The 19,683-nt window shown below is 43.6% G+C and overlaps 2 protein-coding genes across 2 annotated transcripts; both read right to left on the bottom strand.

Annotated features, from left to right (window-relative positions):
* Nucleotides 1-4,556: 4,556 nt before the first annotated feature.
* Nucleotides 4,557-5,596, bottom strand: LOC136490577 (WUSCHEL-related homeobox 4-like). Its single transcript, XM_066486782.1, has 3 exons — nucleotides 5,259-5,596; nucleotides 4,838-5,119; nucleotides 4,557-4,753 (listed from the first exon to the last, which is right to left on the bottom strand). The coding sequence occupies exons 1-3, from the start codon at nucleotides 5,499-5,501 to the stop codon at nucleotides 4,589-4,591; spliced, it is 690 nt and encodes a 229-aa protein (XP_066342879.1). The 5' UTR covers nucleotides 5,502-5,596; the 3' UTR covers nucleotides 4,557-4,588.
* Nucleotides 5,597-13,387: 7,791 nt separating this feature from the next.
* LOC136492444 (uncharacterized) lies at nucleotides 13,388-14,174 on the bottom strand. Its single transcript, XM_066488456.1, has 2 exons — nucleotides 14,003-14,174; nucleotides 13,388-13,722 (listed from the first exon to the last, which is right to left on the bottom strand). Exons 1-2 carry the CDS (start codon nucleotides 14,172-14,174, stop codon nucleotides 13,388-13,390), a joined length of 507 nt encoding a protein of 168 aa, XP_066344553.1.
* Between the last annotated feature and the right edge of the window lie 5,509 nt (nucleotides 14,175-19,683).

Below are 19,683 nucleotides of genomic sequence, written 5' to 3' on the forward strand. Positions count from 1 at the left end.
TGGACGGGGACCTAGACCCCGTGATAGAAGTGGAATGGATTAGTCTTATTTGTGCCTAGGGTACAAATGGGGCGTGTGTTTTGGGGTACCCCACTGGGATACATTGGTTTGTGAATCACCATTTCTATAAGACGGTACGGTTTGGCTATGGTCTAGCATCGTAGTAAGAACTAAAAGATGAAAGATGGTGAAATGGTTCTGATTGCTTAACCCTTGCTTGAAAGTAGAACATGTGCTTACCTAGAATGGTTAGCTAATGAAGTAATCATGACTGCTAATAAAACTTGACTGTAAGGATGAACTATTAGTAATGCTTTTCGCAAACAAAAGAAAACAGTAAACCCATATTGCCTACTCCTTAGAGTTGGGAAACTATTTCCACTAGTCAGGTAAGTCTTGCGAGTACATTGTGTACTCATAGTTTATTTTACCCCTGTTGCAGGTGTAGCTTGAGGAGTAGCTCTTGTGTGGAGGATTCTTCTGGTGGGCACAGACGGATCCTTGTATCGTTTTTGTTAGATGTCTATTTTCATTCTATTGTTTAATTATCGCACTCTGAACTCTGGTATTGTAATGAATAATTTCTAAGAACTCTTGTTGTATGAAATAGACTGAGTATTGTAAGCTCGTACTCATTATTGAATTCTGGATGTAAAACATGGATTGTTTTGAGTTCTCCCTTGGGGTGTGCTCGATGGAACAGTCCGAGGTAGCTCACTTTCGAGGTGCTTAGTGTCTAGTGAAAGACGAGCGTCTTCGAAAGCGTGTTATTTCGGACGGTTCTGCCACAGTATAGGATCTGTCTAGGTTAAAAATGCAAGGTGGGACGGGCTGTCGCGCCAACCCGCTAGGCTGTCTGCGCCACCAACCCGCATGAGACTGCAACCTAACCCACTTAGAGTGGGCTGCAGCGTCCGACCCACATTCGGCATCGGGGCCACCAACCCACATCCCGCTTACACATACACTTGGTCGTTACTGATAAGGATAGATGTTTATGAGCGCGAGAGCGATACTAGTATACTGCTCGGCGCGGCGCACTTTTGCGCGGAGCGGGCGGACTTGCGTGGCCTGAGGCCATCGGCGCACATGTCCTCGTAGGTCATGGCAGCGCTGAGCCACGTGAGCGCGTCGTCCACACGCGCCAGAGAAACTAAGGCCCCACGGCCTGCTCGACACCACCTAGCCGCTCGGCCGCGCGCGGGCCGTCTTGGTCCTCTGCTGAAGCTGGAGGACATGCTGGAGCCAGAAGACGGTATGCGCGCGGCAAGCTCGTCGACTCAAGGGTGGCCAGCATGAGGTTGGCGAAGGCGAGCGCGAGACGCGCGTGGAGTGGACGGAGGCCGAGTATGTATGGGGCGAGGCCCGCAGGCATGCAGCAGAGCCGCGAACACAGCGTATATCATGCAAACGAACATTGGACACCAAGATAAATGGGCTAGGAGAACAAGCATCTTGCTGCGTATATCGTGCGGTAGTTGCGGGCTCGCCGCATCAGCCCCGTGAAGCCTTTGCGGCTCGGCGGACGTGGGGCGGGTTAGCCGTTGCTGCCCCACTTGCATCTTAGTCCATGTGACATTCAGTTATTTTAACTCCTCAACTGAATTTTTCTCATGCACTCAAACTGTCTTCTAGCTAATTTACACTGGCTTATCACTATATTTAGAATGATTTTTTCAATGCAATTTATTGAACACAATGGTGTAATTTGGGGATAATACAAATATATATCAAATTTTTTAGAAAAATTTACAAATTATTTGTATGGAATGTAGATATCGGAGAAATATATGTCAAAATTTTCACAAATTGTTCACAAATTTAAAAAAAACAAATTATTCACAAATAATGGTGGGACCCACTCTTCCAACCTTATCCTCTCCCTTTCCTTCGGTTCCCTTCCTCAACTGCGTGAGCCGCACAGAACCGATGCTACGGCAGCATGGCTGGGGGCCGGGGCGTCGCTGGGCTCCCCTGCGCCCAGTGCCCCGCTCGGTTGGATGGATGTGGGCGGGCGGCACCCAGCCAATGACGCCACGTAATGTAATGCATGCATGATGCATAACTTGCTGGTTGCCCCGCGCGCGCCTGCGGACTTTGCTTCGATTCACCCCTGACATGGCCTCTTTTTTCAGCGTGCGATTGGCGACGGCTCGGCCTGATGCGCTGATCGATGCCAAGAAGCGAGAGCGCTGTGTGCGACGTCGTCACAAACAGTGTGTTTCAGTGTTTCACATGACCGAGACGGCCGGGCGGAACACCCAACACCTCAACAGTGTGTTTCGGCCCTCGGAGGATTTTTCTGCCCATCACGATTATATTCACGTGCACTCAAGAGATAGTACATAGTCAGTATGATTGGCGTCAGAGCATGTTTCATGCAATTATAACCATGATGTCATCGGTACATGTTTAAAGCGAGCCGAGGAGGAATGTATAAAGCTGGAGCAGAAGGCTTGCTGCTCAGGCCTGGGTATAATTGCCTCATAAAGCCTGAACTTGCGTCGGCTACAAGCAGCTTATATATACAGAAATGAATGATTTGGGGCGCCAAAAAGGATCCGTCGTCTAGCGTAAAAACTCTTGCCTCGTAACTCATATAAGTGTTGTCCAGGCAATGCATTTACATATATACGCCTTATATGGTTCGTGGTTTTAATTTATATGGTTGATTAATTTACATACATATGCCTCATGCATTTGCAAAGTTTGGATGGAATGGAAGTTCTCGAGCCAAATTGAAGCTTAATTAGTCTCTTTTTAGTTTTTTTTTTTTTTTTTTTGCTTTTATCTGGTTCGTGTGCTCGTTTTTTAGTTATGTGGGCCTAAGTGCTTTTGTGGATGTTCGAGGGCCTCAAGGATCTGTAAATCTCGAATGATGTAGAGGCTGAGACCTTTTCATTTGCTTGGTGAAATATATATCCCTTGTTCTAAAAAAGTTACTTCTTGGTTTAAAATTTATATGTGTTGGCATATTACAAATTTGTACCACCTTAGCTAGCTTAAACTTTTGGCTACTACTTGTCAATTGTCGTGCATGAAGCATGATAATGCTTATCTGCTCAACTCTGGCCTTATTACCCGACATTCTTATCGTGTGTAGGCAGTAGGCTACAACATCTGGTCTAGAAACCTGCTAAGTAGGGGGTGGTCTATAAATTTGCTAAATATGGGTGCTCTATGTCATAGTTCGGCTCTTTTACTCAACACGCGACCGGATTACATGCACTTTCTTCCACGTACGTGTTCATACTTGATACGCAGCTTAACAATATCATATAAAGTGAAAACCTAATATATACATTTATTTTAGATTAGATGGCTTCTTAGCAGCTAGTAATACAATGGGAAAAATTGGGGACACTTAAAGTGATCTCATGCATGGTGTTAGCAACACCAGATGAAGTCTAATTGGCTGCTCGATACTTTGATTAGTGACAAATTTACTAAAAAAACACCGAGTCTATTAAAATAATGTTTTCCAAGTGAGTAGGAGTGAGAAAGATGACGAATGTTCTTTTTGCCCTTGTTCTTTTTTACTAATGCCTCTCTCACATTCTTCTCTTCGTTCTTCTTTCCCCGCACCAACTTCCACACGCTCCCCACGTTCCTCTCCACCCAATCACCCACACCCACCCGTTCCCGTCACCACCGCTAACCTCTCCGTCACTGTCATTGCTACCGCCATCTCGGCGCAGGTGGCGCCAGATCGACTTTGACATTGCTGGCGACGCCAGCAACTCCGCCACTCGGATAAGGGAGCATAGGGTCACCATCTTCGCCGAGGAGAAGGTGACCTGATGACGAGCTCCCCGCAGCCACTTTCACTGTTGCCCAATCGCTGAGGCATCCTTTTCTTCTCATCTTCTATTGCTCTTATGTTCCCTTTTGGCGGGGCCATCAAGATGCATGGTCTCCTCCCTACTCGAGTTCGGTGCTGAGAACAGGGACAGGGACACGCAGCTGGCGTTTGTTGCCGCCTGCTGGAGGTCGTGAGCTTGCCATCTTGCCTAGGTGTTCATTGGAGGAGGTTGGTGAGAGGGGAAGAGAAGAGGTTGATGCGGGGGAGGGCAGAAGAAGAAAGAGTTAGAGGCAAAAAGAACATTTCATCGTCTTACTCTACGTACTCACCTGAAAAATGTTATTTTAGTGGACGTGATGTCTTTCAATAATTTTTTCACAAGCCAGAGTGTCTAGAAGCCAATTGAACTTTTTTTAGTGTCGGTTAGTTAGCAAACAACACGACGTCACTTTTAGTGTCCGTAGTATTTTTTTCCAAATACAAAGTGTAGCTACCTACCCTTTAATTAATTTGATTTGTCTCATGGATGCAGTAGCCTGAACAAATGAAGTAGTATTGGGTAACTGATACTTTTGACCACTCACGGTCACACGATGCATACGTTTAAGCAATCCAAGCACGTCCATACTACAATAATACAAAGCACATGTGGATGCAACGCCAACGACGACTAAGTGTTCACACGAACAACAGAATCCAGGGGAACATGCATGGAAGAACCGAAGACATGCATAAACCGAGAGCATCATATGCATATACGCTAGCAGCTAGGTTGGCCTTAATTAATTAGCTAGCTTTACCCTGAGGACGCAACGGGAAGAGCTCCAGGGTCACATCGTCGGTAGCGGCATCGCCGCCGCCACCATGGTCGACATCATCCCAGGTCCTGAACCTCCGCTTGCGGCTCGATGCATCTTCACACGCTTGTTCCTTTTTCGTCTCCACTCCATCCTGCATGCATGCGCAGCAGATATGATACTGCTGTTCACTGCATTTAAATTTATGCATGCATACAAAGTTACTGTGTGTATATACTTTGGTTTCAGCAGCAGCAGCTGGTAGCGTGGAAGCAGTGGTGCTGAGGGTGAGGATTGCTGCCCGCTTCTGCTTCTGGCGCTCGCGGGCCTTGTGGTTCTGGAACCAGTAGAAGACGTTCTTGCCCTCGATCCGGCCATACTTGCCGAGCTCCTCCGTGATCTGCTCGATCTGGAACGAGTTGGGCGTGCGCATCCCCCCGCGGTACAGCATCTCCAGCACCCTTATCTGATCCGGCGACGGATTCCACCGCGTCGTGCCACCCGCCGTTGGCACTTGCACCTGCAGCTTGCACAATGCAAAGATATGATCATCGGTTAGCTAGCTAGCTAGATCAAGTCATCCGTACCTTGCTTGTGTTAGTGTTACTACTACTAGCTAGTGCATGAGTTCTCTTTGGTTTCTAATTAATCTATCTAACCGTGCAGTTTAGCAGCCTCGAAGAAGCATTCCTGACGCGAGCAAACTCAGGAAGGACGACCATCTTCCTCGCCTCAGGGAACGAGATCTTGGGCGCAAGCGGGCGCATACAGTATTGCTGGAGGGCCAGAGGGATGGCAGCAGATGAGCTCTGAGATGCTAGTGAGATGGATGGTGGAGACGATGGCGGCGGCGAGCCTGCCGCTTTGTCCAAGTAAGCCACATGGAAATGGTGAAGCCTCATGTCAATAAACTTTGTAGTTAGCTACGTTTCAAACTTTGTAGAGATGTCGTAGCAGATCGAGCAAAGATCGAGAGTATATGTAAAAACGGAAAGCAGCTGAGAGCTAGGGCTATACTAGGTGAGAAGAGATCGGGCGTCCTTGCGTGTTTATATATGGGGAGACCGGCCGGAGACGATCGATGGAGAAAGCTAAGGCGGGGGCTGTAGTGAGGGTTTGAGTGTTGTGTGCGAGATCGAGGTAACAGTCGAAAGGCGTGCTCTCATGGCCGGCCGGGGGCGACAGGGAATGTGGGAGATTGCTGATGGAAGGGCGTCAGCAATGGTGGTGGTGAATCGCAATCATCAGCGGAGCCACGAAAAGCAGGCGCAGTAATAAAGGTGAAAAGGTAAAATTCTCGCATGGAGCTCACCTCTTTTCACCTTTCCTGTCGAAATTCATGACGATTGACAAGGAATATATGGGGAGAATATCGACTCTCTCGGCTCTGTACGTTGGCATGCTGTTAAAGCGAGTTTGAATCCAGCCTAGCTACGCCGGTTAATCTTCACCTAACTAGAGTATTTGAAGTGCATGTTACCAGATCACGCGACAGCTTTTCACCTCGCTAATCAAAATGCACACTTCGCTGCAGCTAGCTAGAAAGTTCGTTTTCTGTACCAGGTCGGAGTAGTAAAGTTTAGTAACTGTAACTGCGAGGGTATGACCACCCCAGGCATTGCATTAAGAAGAAGATCTTCTCACGCAGGCCTAGAAAACCCCTCCACCCTTACACAGTGGCACCATCACCATGTGAGAACGGGCCAGTCCTTAGACCTGTGCTTTGGCGTGGGACAGACGAGGGAATTTTTTTAACCCCAGTCTGAAATTCGCTCCCACGGGGAGTGCCGCCGGGACGCTCTAACCAGTTGGACCAGTAACCTTCCTTATTAGCGAGGTTGGTTTGAGGTATTACCTTGTACCGTAGCATTGCCCTATGCATGTTGCTGTGAGTGAGTTCATCAAGTAGTTAGTATTTTTCTTATAAAAAAGAGTTTATTCAGAAGTAATTTAGCAACCTTCTACTCCCTTCATTTTAAATGTGGTAATTAAAAACGAAGGGAGTAGTGCTATGTACGTAGGAGTAATAAGTAAATCTTCATCTAACAATTAACCTCGATCTCTTGGTAGCTTACTTACTGTCTACTCTATCTGTATGGATGATATCGTTTGATTAACACTCATCTCTCTCCCTTGTTTGTAAACCTGTACCCCATCTGCATGATTGCACATCATAAACCAGATAAAGGCCAACAAAGAGATGCAAATCTCTTGCCACAATCTGTAAGATTGGTTTTGCCATACCTATATGTAGCTAGGCACATAGGCCTATCAAAGATTAGACCATCTAAAAAACCTCTATATCAGACCATCATCAGTGAAGCTGCAACACGCTAATATATGATTGGAAAAGGCATGCATGCAGACGAAAGCGAGAACCAGCATGCATGATGGATGCTCAGGTTGACCTCGGAGTTAGCGCCGCCATCCACCGTTGGACCTGGAACAGGATACTGCACACATGAACACCTAGCCATGCATATAGATAAACTAGTAGCCGCTAGAGGAATTACTCCTATATCTCTCCACTGAAACAAAGAACATGTATATATATTCATTCCTAGCTCCTAGATCCCATCTCTGTATCCTAAGTGTTAGGAAGTTGGCTATCTAATTTGATTTAAAATAGAAAATATATTATGGTGGGGGCAGCGGCATTATGTTGGACAATTTAGAGATGTTGCAATGTTGTAATCTTTAGTTGGCGAGCAGAAAATTAGAGACCACCATGTTGGAGTTATTCGCCTCTCACGGATGAAAATTTAATAATAGATTCTGTTATGTATAATTTTTGCATTTCTTGTTTCTCTGATTCAATATTACTATAGAACTATATGTAATAATGTAAATGCTATGTGCAGACACGCAGAGGTGAGAAGTCTCTTCCACTTTTTTTTAAAAAAAAAAAAGAGTCCCAGCTCTCAGCCTCGCATGGTTTTCTGATTAACCTACCACTTCTAATAATTAGTTAACCCTGCTAATAAATAAAACAGCAGGCAGAAGCAACAGGAGGAGAAGGAAGCCCATTCCTAGCTAATGACAATTGACACATCTCTGGCACGCACATCATTCTCGGGCGAAAGTTGCCGAGTACACCACAGGAAAACGAGGTGCATGCATGCTTCCATGTGAAGGTGACTACATATGCATGCGTGCATGAGCTGGTCCTGGCATGCATGAGATCAGACAGTCCGGCTAAGCTTTGAAGTATTCCTACTAGCAAGCAATGCCTGGTCGAGGTGAGTGTCACACACAATGCATGGCACACCAATGCAGCATGCAGTGTCGGGGGCCGTCAAATCGGTCGGGCTTTTACTCCCAGTAATGATAGTATAACAAGACGGGCTGATGGGGCAGAATCATTAGCATTTCGGTGAAATTGGGCGATGGAGTGACCTAGACATGGGGATTAAAGCATGCATGTAGCATGCGTATGTGCATTGTATTACCTCTGTCCTAAAATACGTTTTGGGGATTTTTTGGATACAGTGTTTAATAAAATTCACCTATATATATATCCCTATTTATTGAATGTAATTATCCACGTTAATAAAAAAAATAAGTCGGTCCTTAAAAGAAATACACAGAGATATTATTCATGCTACAATCTTAAACTGATATGGACCTAACGAAGTGCCTAAAAGCTAAATCATCATTTTTGGATAATTATTTATTTCTAAGAGCAACTCCAAGCGACTCTCTATATCATTCCAAATTGCTAGAAATAGAGAGTTTGATGAAAAAATACCCTCCAACATTTTGTTTATTTGGTTATTCAAATATAGTCATCTTCTATTTCGGATTTCTTACCATCAAAGGTAGAAAACGAGAATAGCTCTTTAGAGTACACACAAGATGTAAAAAACAATTGGAGAGTGAGAAGATATAGAAAGCGATTTTTATGCCAATGACTTTCAAATGATAATTTAAAGAGTGAGCTTCAAAAACACTCTCAAACATGCTCTAAAGCATAAGTTTTTTTTTGACCGAGGGAGGATATATACTGGTATCTTCTACAACTAAAAAGAACAAAGTGTGGACACCATTTTGGTGCGACAATTGCCTTAGTTCGTCCGTCTGCCACCCTATGCGATCGATCCCACCTCCCACACTGTCCAACGGGCGAGCAAGAAAAGGAAAGGCGCGATAGAAAAAGAAATTGTCATCCATGCGATCCCCGCCTGCTTTGAAGGAAACAAATCGATCACCTGAGGCCACATGCATGGAAGGAAACAATAATCATGCATGGAAGAAAACAATAATCATACATGGAAGGAAACAATAATCATGCATGGAACAATAATCATGCATGGAAGTAAACAATAATCATGCATGGAAGGAAACATCAGTGGTGCCAAATAAAAGATGTGCAGGTTATACATGGTGAGATTGGTGAATCTTCTGCAATTTTCTAAACGAATATTCCCACCATTAGTATATAGTTCTATTCCCCTGCGTTTCTTCGTGCTCCCATTAGCATATAATATGAAAGTATTATTGTGTTCATCACCACTTCCAGTTAACTACTCCCATTAGCATATACTTCCTCTACCTCAAAATATAAGGGCATGTACAATGGGTCTTCAGAAGCCATTTCTACAATGTATATTTTGCAAAAAGCACCCCACCGATACGAGGAGACGGGATCGACGTCGTCTCGTGAGACGACGGGGAAGTCCCGTTGCCCGAGGCCGAAACGCCGACTCTGGCAGCGTTGTATGGATCGCATCCCCTACTCGACCGTGTGCGGATCCCGTCTGTGCGCGGGGGGTTCAGTTTGGCCGCGCGCCGGAGGGAAGTCTCGCGCCAAAATCGTTCCCATCTCGCTGCTTCCCTGTTGTTCGCCGCCGCCTGGGACGCTTCCTTCGATCGGTGCCTCGACGACGCTCAGCTCTGCTTCCGGGCGTCCGCCGGCACCAGCTTGCCGCCGCCGCTGCACACCTCGACTGGGAGCTCGGCGCGTCCGTCCCGCTTGTCAGGCGCTGGGTGCCTTCGCCGCCGCCTCGCACTTGAGTCAACACCGTGCTCTGCGCTGCTGGCTGGGAGCTGCTGGGCTCGAGGACGAGGCGGAGCTCTTGCAGCACCTGTTCTGGGAGTTCGTCGTCAAGATGTTCAGGGAGGCCGTGCTGGGCTGCTCGCCGGAGCTCGCGACTGGTGTACGCGCTGGTGGAGACGGGGCCGGGGGGCAAGAAGTGGGGGATCGAGGAACAAGAAGATGCGCTAGTGGCTCAGGTTCAATACGCGCCAGCTCGCAGGCAACATGAACGAGAAGATCAGCTCCTTGCTTTCTTCCTTTGTTTTTGATGAATCTACAGTCAATTGCTTTTGTCATGCCGTAGTTGGTGTGAGTATGTGATCTTTACTGATTACTTCTTGATAAGTTAAGGCAAAAATAGGAAAACCAATGTTTGGATCATATGTCAAGCATTAGCAAAATTGTTTTCTTCTTGGCTATTGCAATATCATATTAAACCAAGATCACTGCAGATGATATATCATTGTTTTTTTCTTGGCTATTGCAATATTCTTCTATCACATTAAACCTAGCTGTGATGATTTAAAAAATATTGTAATTATGTTGCACTTATTTATCCTTGATACATTTTCTATCAAATAACCACACAATGTTATACAAATATTTATTTATAGTTGATCTTAGCTACATGCAAAACATTAAATAGCTTAGAGACATAACTCCGTCTATGGGTTGTATGACCGGTCTTTATACTTGTCTGTATGATAGATTCGAGGCACTTAGAGACGGATCCATGTCTGTGAATTGTACATGCCCTAAGTCATTATGGGATGCATGCAGCTCAAACTTTCTCAACTTTGACTAGGTTTATAAAAAATATGTGCAACATTTGTATCTCTAAATAAGTTTATTATAAAAATATATTCAATATTCTATGTAATAATACTAATTATGTATTATAAATATTAATATTCTTTTATATATAATTGGTCGAAGTTAAAAAAAAAGCTAACTTCTCGGAAAGCGAGAATAAATTCTATTTTGAGACAGAGGGAGTATATGAAAGCAGTGTTGAAAATATTTTAACAATCAAGTTTGTCTCTGTCTGATTGGTAAGCTTAGACATCATAATGGCATCAAAAATTTCGACTCTCATGGACACCCTCATGGATCAGTGCAAAGCATCCCAATACTACAGCATACACAAATGGTAACCTTAAAGTTATGATATTTTCAAAGTTGTACAATAAAGACCATCTTAGACGTTCTGGCATTAGAGTATATACGTGCAGACACATAGGCATGGTGGTGCAAATGAGCATCTAGCAGGAGTCGAGAGTCAGGGGTGTTTGGATCCTAGACTAAACTTTAGTCCCTGTCACATTAAATTTTTAGATATCAATTAGGAGGACTAAATATGAGCTAATTATAAAACTAACTACATAAGTTGTGGCTAATTCGCTTGCCAGCGTCATGTACAGGATGGTACGGAGATGTGGTGGAACTTATTTATGTATTTGTTGGCACACGAAAGAAATGGATATCGAAAATCTTTTCCTGTCGGTATAAAAAATAATTTTAGCCGCATCATAGAAAGATCTACACAGTAGAGTTTGTGAGCCGCGACGCCACGCTCTCTGTGACTGTGTAAATTTCACGAACTTAACTTTTGGATTAAATGTCACTTTAACGTCGGTCATATGCTTTTACAGTACTATTATCTTATCATGCAATCCGTGTGTTTTTAGTACAAAAGTTTAGTTGTCCCGTAGTAACGTACGGGCACGAACCTATTTGCATATATACTCGAACCTGTGTGTACATGATTATATAGAGATACAGCGGAACTTATTCATGGATTTATTGGGGCATGAAAGAAATGGATATCGTAGAATTCTTTTTGCCGATATAAAATATTATCTTAGTCGTATCACGAAAAAGTCTATACAGTAGAGTTTGTGAGCCTGCGACCGTCGCACTCTTCAAGACTGTATTAATTTCACGGACTTTGCTTTTTGAATTAAATGTCACTTTGACGTCGATATTTAATTTAACAGTATTGTTATCTTATCGTGCAATCCGTGTGTTTTTAGTACAAAAGATTTAGTTGTCACGTGGCAACGTACGGACATGCTACCTAGTGTGGTGTACTGGTGTGAGATTAGTTTTTTTTTATGAAATGGTATGGGATTAGTGAAAAGAGATCGTGTCAATCCTGATAAAGCGGTGAAATGACAAAAGCCCGGAAAAGGGAAAAACTAGCACGCAGGAGCAGGACGCCGCATCAGCAGCGTACGTCAAGCCGGCCGGCCGGACGGCAAGCGAGATCGGCGGAGACGTTAGGCGGAAAGCTGCGTACATGCGAATCAGGGTCTTAAATTCTTAATTATTAGTTGTGAACTCGATGTCACAAACCCGGGTCCAATTTAGTTTGCAAAAAAATTTGTAAAATTTTTCACATTCCCCATCACATTGAATCTTTGGACGCATGCATGAAGCATTAAATATAAATAAAAAATAAAACTAATTACACAGTTTAGACGAAATCCACGAGACGAATCTTTTAAGCCTAATTAGACTATGATTGGACACTATTTGTCAAATAACAACGAAAATGCTACAGTACCCATTTTACCAAAAAAATTTGAAACTAAACTGGGCCCCGAATCAAATATAAGTATCACCGAACGCCGATTCGGTTTGAAACTCACTTGCTTCTTCATTTCGCTCCCTTCTGCGAAGAATATGCTCCTTCTCGTGTTTTTTTTTTAACGTAACTCCTTCTCGTGTTTTTTCTGGCGCTTATCGTATATTCCTCTAGCGAGTCATGCGACGCTCGAATAATATAGCTAAGTGGCTAGCCATTCAGCGCAGCATTAATATGTTGGGTCTAATTGGTTTGCTTTTAAAATTTTCCATGTCAATGATTTGGCAAGTCATGATTTTAGCTAGTATTTGGTTTGCTATCAAAATTTACTAAACTCTCACATTTGACTTGTCAAATCTATAACAATGTTTTGGCCCCAACTTTTGGCTTGTCAAATCTTTGGCATGATAAATTTTGTATGTCAACCAGCAGATCCGTCATGTATTCATGTGGATGCATTTCATATTTTTACAATGCAATTTTTTAAAACATATATAGACATTAATTAGAATGCTTTTGTAACATTTCTATATTTTTAATATTTTTCTCAATTTTTAGAGCTAAATCTAATGTTTTGATTTTTTAAATATTTTTCTCATTTTTAAGTTAAATCTAATGTTTCGACACTTCTAGATATATTTTCATGGGCTCTAAATCTTTCTTTGAATTCTTCATATCCCAGTCTGTCTGCAAGATTTCTGTCAGAACTTTTTAAAGGTCAGAGATATTTTTTGAGGATTAAAATTTTTGTCAAGTATTTGTCGATTTTTTAACTAAATAAAAAGGATAATAACACCTTCAAAACCAATAATAGTGGTTTTGAAGTTTTGGAAGAGAGATCAACATAATCAGAAACGGCCCATAAACTATTGTTTGGTGGACTGATTTGCCTTAGAGGGTGTTTGGTTCTACCTCCAAAACTTTAGTCGATGTCCCATCGAATGTTTGGACATATGTATGGAGTATTAAATATAGACTAATTATGAAACCTAGGGATATTTAACTTATTGCCATTCTCATACGTTTTTGCTATTTTTGCTGACGTGGCACGCCACGCGAGCGTGCTAGAGCGGCAGGTCCCGTGGGAGTCCTAACTTGGCATAGGAAAAGATTGTTTTGCCCCTGCCTCCTTCTGTATTGTGGCCCAGCGTCGGTCGCTCCTTTGGTCAAACCCACTCGCAGCCAAGAGCCCCTCTCTCCCCCAGCCCCCAGGTCATGGGCTTGGACAGGAAGTCCCCGCCCATGTCGTCCGACCAGCGCACCTCGCTCGCGTCTTCCACGTAGAAGGACACGGCGGCGGCCGTCCACAAGATGAAGTAGCGGAGGAACTCCCTAGTGGGGTCGAACGGCAGCACGTACCGCTCCTCCTGGCCCCGGTCGACACCGCTGTTGCCGTACACGTTGATCTGCATGCACCCGCCATGGCTTGCCCCCGAATGTTGCCCAGGAACTCGAAGTCCAGCTTGTTGTGCCGCTTCTCGAACACGTCGCCGGTGGACGCCTGCAGGCAGCATGCAGGAACGCAGGAAGCATGTAGTCGGAGGGAAACTTGATGGACGCGCTGAAGAAGCCGTGCTGGTACATACATGGACGAGGAGATGAAACCAGACCCTACAGCAAATTAATCCACCGCAAAATGCATTCTCGTTCATCAATTAGATTAATAATTGCTCGCTCATCGGGTAGATGTTTTCGAATATGATCGACCATCAATCCAGCAATCGAATTGTTTATTGATGAATGCGTTTGACAAAGACGTGCATGAAAAGTCGGAAACAGACAATCATCGGTGCGTGGTCGGCGGAGCGGAGGATGTTGGCATGTTGCCGTGGCGAATAGCGGCGCGTACGCGTCCTCGAATGCCATCGTCGTCACGTTGATCGCCGGGAGCCCGGACACGGCCGCCAGGACGACGGGCAGCGCCATCACCACCGCCGGCGTCAGGCGGCCCATGTCTGTACGGACCGGTGCCGCCGCCGCCGCCAGCCGAATGTTTCAGGGCCGCGTCGGCCAACGACTGCAACCACCTGCTCTACACCATGACCACGCAGTGGCTCACGAGGCGCCGGCCGCAGCCCGCAGCACGTCAAGAAGAGCAGCAGCAGCTAGTTCAAGCTGTCGGCCATGCTATCGCCGCCGTGGGCTGCGTCCTCCGCCCTGTCTAACGTCGAGGGCCTCGACGAGAACGTGTTCATCTCGGCCTGCCGACCAGGACGCGGCGACGGATGGCTTCAAGTGGCAGATCGGCTCCGTGTTCCGCGGCGAGCTCCCCGACCAGAGCAACTTGGAGGTGAAGCGGATGAACGGGCTAGGCACGCAGGGCTAGCGCGAGTTCCTGATGGAGATCGCCGTGATCGGCAACGTCCATGACGTGAACCTGGTGAAGCTCCGTGGGATCTAGGCCGAGGGCGCCTGCTGGTGTATGAGTACATGAACCAGGACTTCCTGGACCAGACGCTCTTCCATCCACCGTGCTGGCGTCGGCACACTGGAGCTGGAGTAGGCGGCCCAGCTATGCGCGTGTGTGGGGGCGTGGCGCATGGGCTAGCGTACCTCCACGTCGGTCGCGGCCGCCGGCGCCGGCAAGGGCGAGGGCAAGCGACATCGCGACTAGCGAGTCAACAGCAGGGAGCGGCGTGTGGACGCTGGTGCGACAGGGAGAGAATGGAGACCAGCGGGGAAGAGAATGGAGATCGGCGCAGAACGTTGGGGCCACAAAGGCAGAAGGAGGCAGGGGCGAAACGGTCTTTCCCCGTGCTAAGTTAGGGCTCCTATGGACGATGCCGTGCTGGCAAGGTCACGTGGCACGCCACATCATCAAAAGTGGAAAAAACGTAGGAGGTCACTGTTTTGTATGGTAATTCTGTAGGTTCCATTCTAAAGTTGGCAATTGGAGAGGTGCCATCCGTAAGGATGGCAATAAGTTAAATATCCCTGAAACTAAATGCACAGATTAAAACTATTTTGCGAGACGAAATTTTTAAGTCTAATTAGTCTAGGATTTGACAATGTGGTGCTACAGTACACATATGCTAATGCCGAATTAATTAGACTTAATAAATTCATCTTGCGAATTACTGATGAATTCTGTAATTTATTTTTTTATTACTATCAAATATCCCATACGACGTCCCCGTATGATACCTAGACTTTAGTTAATGGATGAAACACCCTCTTAGCAAGAACGGGGCTACCTTCGTGGGCTTAGCATATGAATCTTTTCTTGCTTTGCCTTCGTTGTTCATGGGCTTTTATTTTCACTAGTGAATGCCGCGCGCCTTCGCGCGCGCCGGTAAGAGAATAACCTTAGGATTTTCAATGTAGAGTTCCCATGCCGTATATGATTTACTACTGTACAAATTTGCTACGATGTGATAAGCTGGGAATGTCTTAACTATACAATTCTAGGCTGCATATGTTAGGCAACGATATATGTAGTGGTACTGCTGTGCACATAAGCATGCATATTATACATAATAAATAAGCATCAGGTAGCAGTTGTGCAGATGCTGATGCCGATCTTGTTATCTGGCGGTACCTTTGTTGTTCTGTTCGAAGCATCAGGGGCTGATGGATGAATCTGTGTATGCATCTAGATGTGTGTTATATGTGGTATATAAAGTATATGATAAAGTTGGCAAATGATGAGGGACAATCTGTGTACCTGATTCTTGGTAGCGGCACATGCCCTCTGTGTGGTGACTGCATGCAGATATAGAACCTATAGAACAGTGAAGAAGAGGTATAGAGTGTTCGGCTTATGAAGTGTTTAGCTGATCTATTATTTATATCTATTTTAGCTATACCTGCTGAATCAGATAGAGCCACGTCATTTTCATGGTCACCGTAGTCTGTAGGGAGGCAGTCGTAATCAACTAAATTTTTTGGGACAGAATGTACATGTGTGGCTAGGTGTGTGGAGGGAGCGGGGTTAGAACCAATAAGGAACAAATGTAAATAAAAGTTTATAAAAACAAAGGATCTGTGATGTTGAGGCATACCTAGTCTTGCATCTTCTTCTTCCTGCATGATCTACATGTTGAAGTCATCGTCGGAAGTGAGATCAATTGGTTGCAGCCAAATGGGCCATTGGGATATTGGTATGTGTCCATGGCTGCTGCTGCTGCAAAATCAAAGACATTTGAGAAGTTTGCATGTGAGGTGGCTGTGCTGGCAAGTAGGGATGGTATAAAGAGAAGTAATAAGGCAATGTTTTAAATTTAAGGCTATTTAAATCTTGTAATATTCAAACAAGAACTCTTAAATTTGCAAAGCATTTCATGTCATGGATTTAGTAGGCATGAACCTTATGGATAAATTATAGGCTGTGGTTGAGAGACGTTTATGGGAATCTAGGTGGTTGGAACCGGAAGTAATTTTTTTGATTCATTTGTATGTACAGAAAGCGTTCCCACATAAATAGATGTCTATGTTTTTATCTATTTATAGCGATATTTGTGTTCCAAGGTGTTATGAAAAGGAAGACGAGTGCATGATTGTTATCTCTGTTGCTTGTTAGATGACATACCTAAGGATTGTTTCTGTCCAGAAGACGACGTGGTGTATGGCCGGCGTTTGAGAAAATAGTGCTTGAATCTGTAGATTCTGTCAAACAATCAGAACGAACCATGCTAGTCAATGAGCCTCTTTTTTTAAGAGGTTTTTAACCAAACGAGCAATACAATAGAACATGGACCTCTTTTAATACCATAATAATAAATCAGTTATAATTACATAACTACTTGTAGAATCGGAACAAATGCCTACGAATGTTTGGGATAACTACCAGCAAATACAAATAGTAATTAGATGTGATTTTCTGAAATACATCTCCAATGCAACAACCAAAGAGTTAAAACATATAAGAAACTTTTATGGGACATATCTCCAATTAATATTGTAAAGAGCCAAACATACGAGAAACTTTTACGGAACACATCTCAAATGCAAATGGACGAGATTTTAGCGATTGAGGATAAGCACTAATCCTAGCACAATAGAAGCTTGGTCTATTGCATATGAAAATGGGTAATCCATAGATGCCAAAGCTCAAAAGAAGAGTTTCATTAGGGCAGTTTAGATATACAAGAAAATATACATACCAGAACTATCACCAAAATTTTGTGCACTGTCTCGTAAAGGAAGCACTTCTATCAGATGGCTAAGAAGAGATTCTGGCTACCTCTAATCTCTAGGTACCCGTGATCCTGGCCATCAAATAATTTAAGTAAAGCTATATAAGTACCGAAATTAGAAGTAGTCCTATTAGAAGTTGAAGCGCTATTTGTTTAGAAAATCTAAACTATTTATCAACACCGATAAAGCACTATGGCTTTGACCTTCCCCATACTTTACTGCTGCTCTAAGTTGGTCTTCCTACTCCTGTATCTTTCTGAAGTGTTGGAAAAAATAGTCCAAATCAAAACCGTAGCAGGCAACCATAGAAGAGTAACATGCTTTTTAGGCTTGCTAGACATTATCTTGTTAATAAATACAGCTCAGCATCTATGGATTGTCTATGCACCATCAATGTATAATTTATTATTTCACCAAGTTTAAAGAACTCTGAACATATATAAGTATAAGAAGTGATTCTGTAAATGGACTATGTTCAAACAAACAATACAACAATATTCAAAGATCTATTGAACATTAATGTTTATCCTGAATTATTGGAATCAGTTTGTGGCTCTCAATTGTCAGTGACATTTAAAACTTGTCAATTTGCTAAAATCTCATAATTGTTCTTACAAAGTCGGTGGCACTGTCAGAAGATTAGAAAAAGGCAGGATCTGTGAAACTAAACCTATATATGACCTGACATGGTGTGCTTAAAATAGCGACCATAATATTGTGACAGTAGTCGGTGGCAGCATCAGGAAATTAAAAAAAAGCAGGATATGTGAAATTCAAGCTACATTTGATCAGGCATGGTGTGCTATAAATATAGACTGCATTTAATAGTGGTACAATTTTGCATACATATATAAAAAAAGGCACAGCTGCTCTGCTGCAGGCCACAAGCATAGGAAGAATCGAGATATCGATCTGAAGGCTTACGAAGATGCCTCTCGGAATATAGCTTAGGCTAACACCATGCGCAACAACTTCAATGTGTTTCTGGGACATAGGTCTAATAAAACCATCAAGTGGTTAGACTATGAGAGCAAACTAAAAAGTATGTTGATGTCTAAAATCTTAATATAATGAACCAAAGGAGATAATCATCTTTATGACAAGGATTATTACATGTAAAGATGCAAAGGAGCCTCTACTGTTAACCCAACCTCGTTTTCCCAGTGATCTATGAAATGGAACTGCAGGCAAAAAAGATGCAGATAATCAATTTAGGAAGAAAAGGAATAGCACAAATAGACCATTGCAGCATGCATTTGGAGTGGAGTTTTTTTGAAAAGAAAAACACTGACAAGGCATACACTTTAGTAGATGAACTGCCATACACTTTAATAAATGAATTCCCATACACTTTAATAGATGAGCACATGACATCATCTAATATTTGCAGCAAGATGAAGCATAAAATCTGAGCAATCTTGCTTGAAGCACTGAAAGAACTGCATAATACAAATTAAAGTATCTAGTTGCTACCTTAATAGTTTTAGAAGAGGAAACAACGTTGTGGTGCAGTGGTGGACCTAATGTTGCTGCAGAAAGGTCAGAGATAAACTCTCTGTTGAACTTCTTGCCAACTAAGAGCAATTTGTGTTGGGTGGCTAACGTACTCATCATTCCTGCTGGCCTTGCAGCAACACAAACAGCGGCACGAGCAACTTTCATGCACAGGAGGACACCATGATAATTATACCTAAATGCACATCAATGAATCTATACATTTTCCATAAGGAAAATATAGTGCGATGACAGCCTGCTCATAGCCAAAAATAAAGTGTCAGCTATAATACATTACCAGCCAAACATAAATGAAGAGAGCAGAATACATGAGCATCGGGATAGGCTAAAAAGACACAAGGCATGGTGCGTAATTTCTTTAGCCTAAGATATTTTAGACTTTTAGCTGCCACCATAAAATGAAGGAAACATTATATATAGGTGTGTACATGAGTTAAGAGGCAACATAGAACCAGGATGCAGTGGTAGAGTGGTTTGATGTAGTTGCTCCAATAGATATTTAGCTACCGGCATAAATAAAGAGAGTAGGAAATATAAGCACTGGGATAAATTAAAAAGCAACAAGGCACAGCGTGTCATCTAGTTAGCATAAGATGTTTTAGACTTTTAACTGCGACCGGAAAAGAACTAAACATTATATATAGGAGTACACAAAGTCATTTGTATTAGAATAAACCCCCTCATTTAACGATGTCTAATAGTTTTTTTGATTGATGCGGCGATATGTGGATGTTGTCCCAAAAAAATTGAGAAACCAAAACCCTCGACTATCAATTTTATCCCAAATCTCAAAAAACATGAATATAAGACC

Source organism: Miscanthus floridulus, chromosome 11, assembly GCF_019320115.1.
Source record: "Miscanthus floridulus cultivar M001 chromosome 11, ASM1932011v1, whole genome shotgun sequence".
In the NCBI taxonomy this organism is placed as follows: domain Eukaryota; kingdom Viridiplantae; phylum Streptophyta; class Magnoliopsida; order Poales; family Poaceae; genus Miscanthus; species Miscanthus floridulus.

Coding starts and splice junctions, on each gene's coding strand:
- LOC136490577 (XM_066486782.1), bottom strand. CDS start 5,501: ATGAGGCTTCACCATTTCCATGTGGCTTACTTGGACAAAGCGGCAGGC. Junction 5,120..5,258: donor CGAGGCTGCTAAACTGCACG/GTTAGATAGATT, acceptor TGCAAGCTGCAG/GTGCAAGTGCCAACGGCGGG. Junction 4,754..4,837: donor CTGCTGCTGCTGAAACCAAA/GTATATACACAC, acceptor GCATGCATGCAG/GATGGAGTGGAGACGAAAAA.
- LOC136492444 (XM_066488456.1), bottom strand. CDS start 14,174: ATGGGCCGCCTGACGCCGGCGGTGGTGATGGCGCTGCCCGTCGTCCTG. Junction 13,723..14,002: donor CCGACCACGCACCGATGATT/GTCTGTTTCCGA, acceptor TGCTGCCTGCAG/GCGTCCACCGGCGACGTGTT.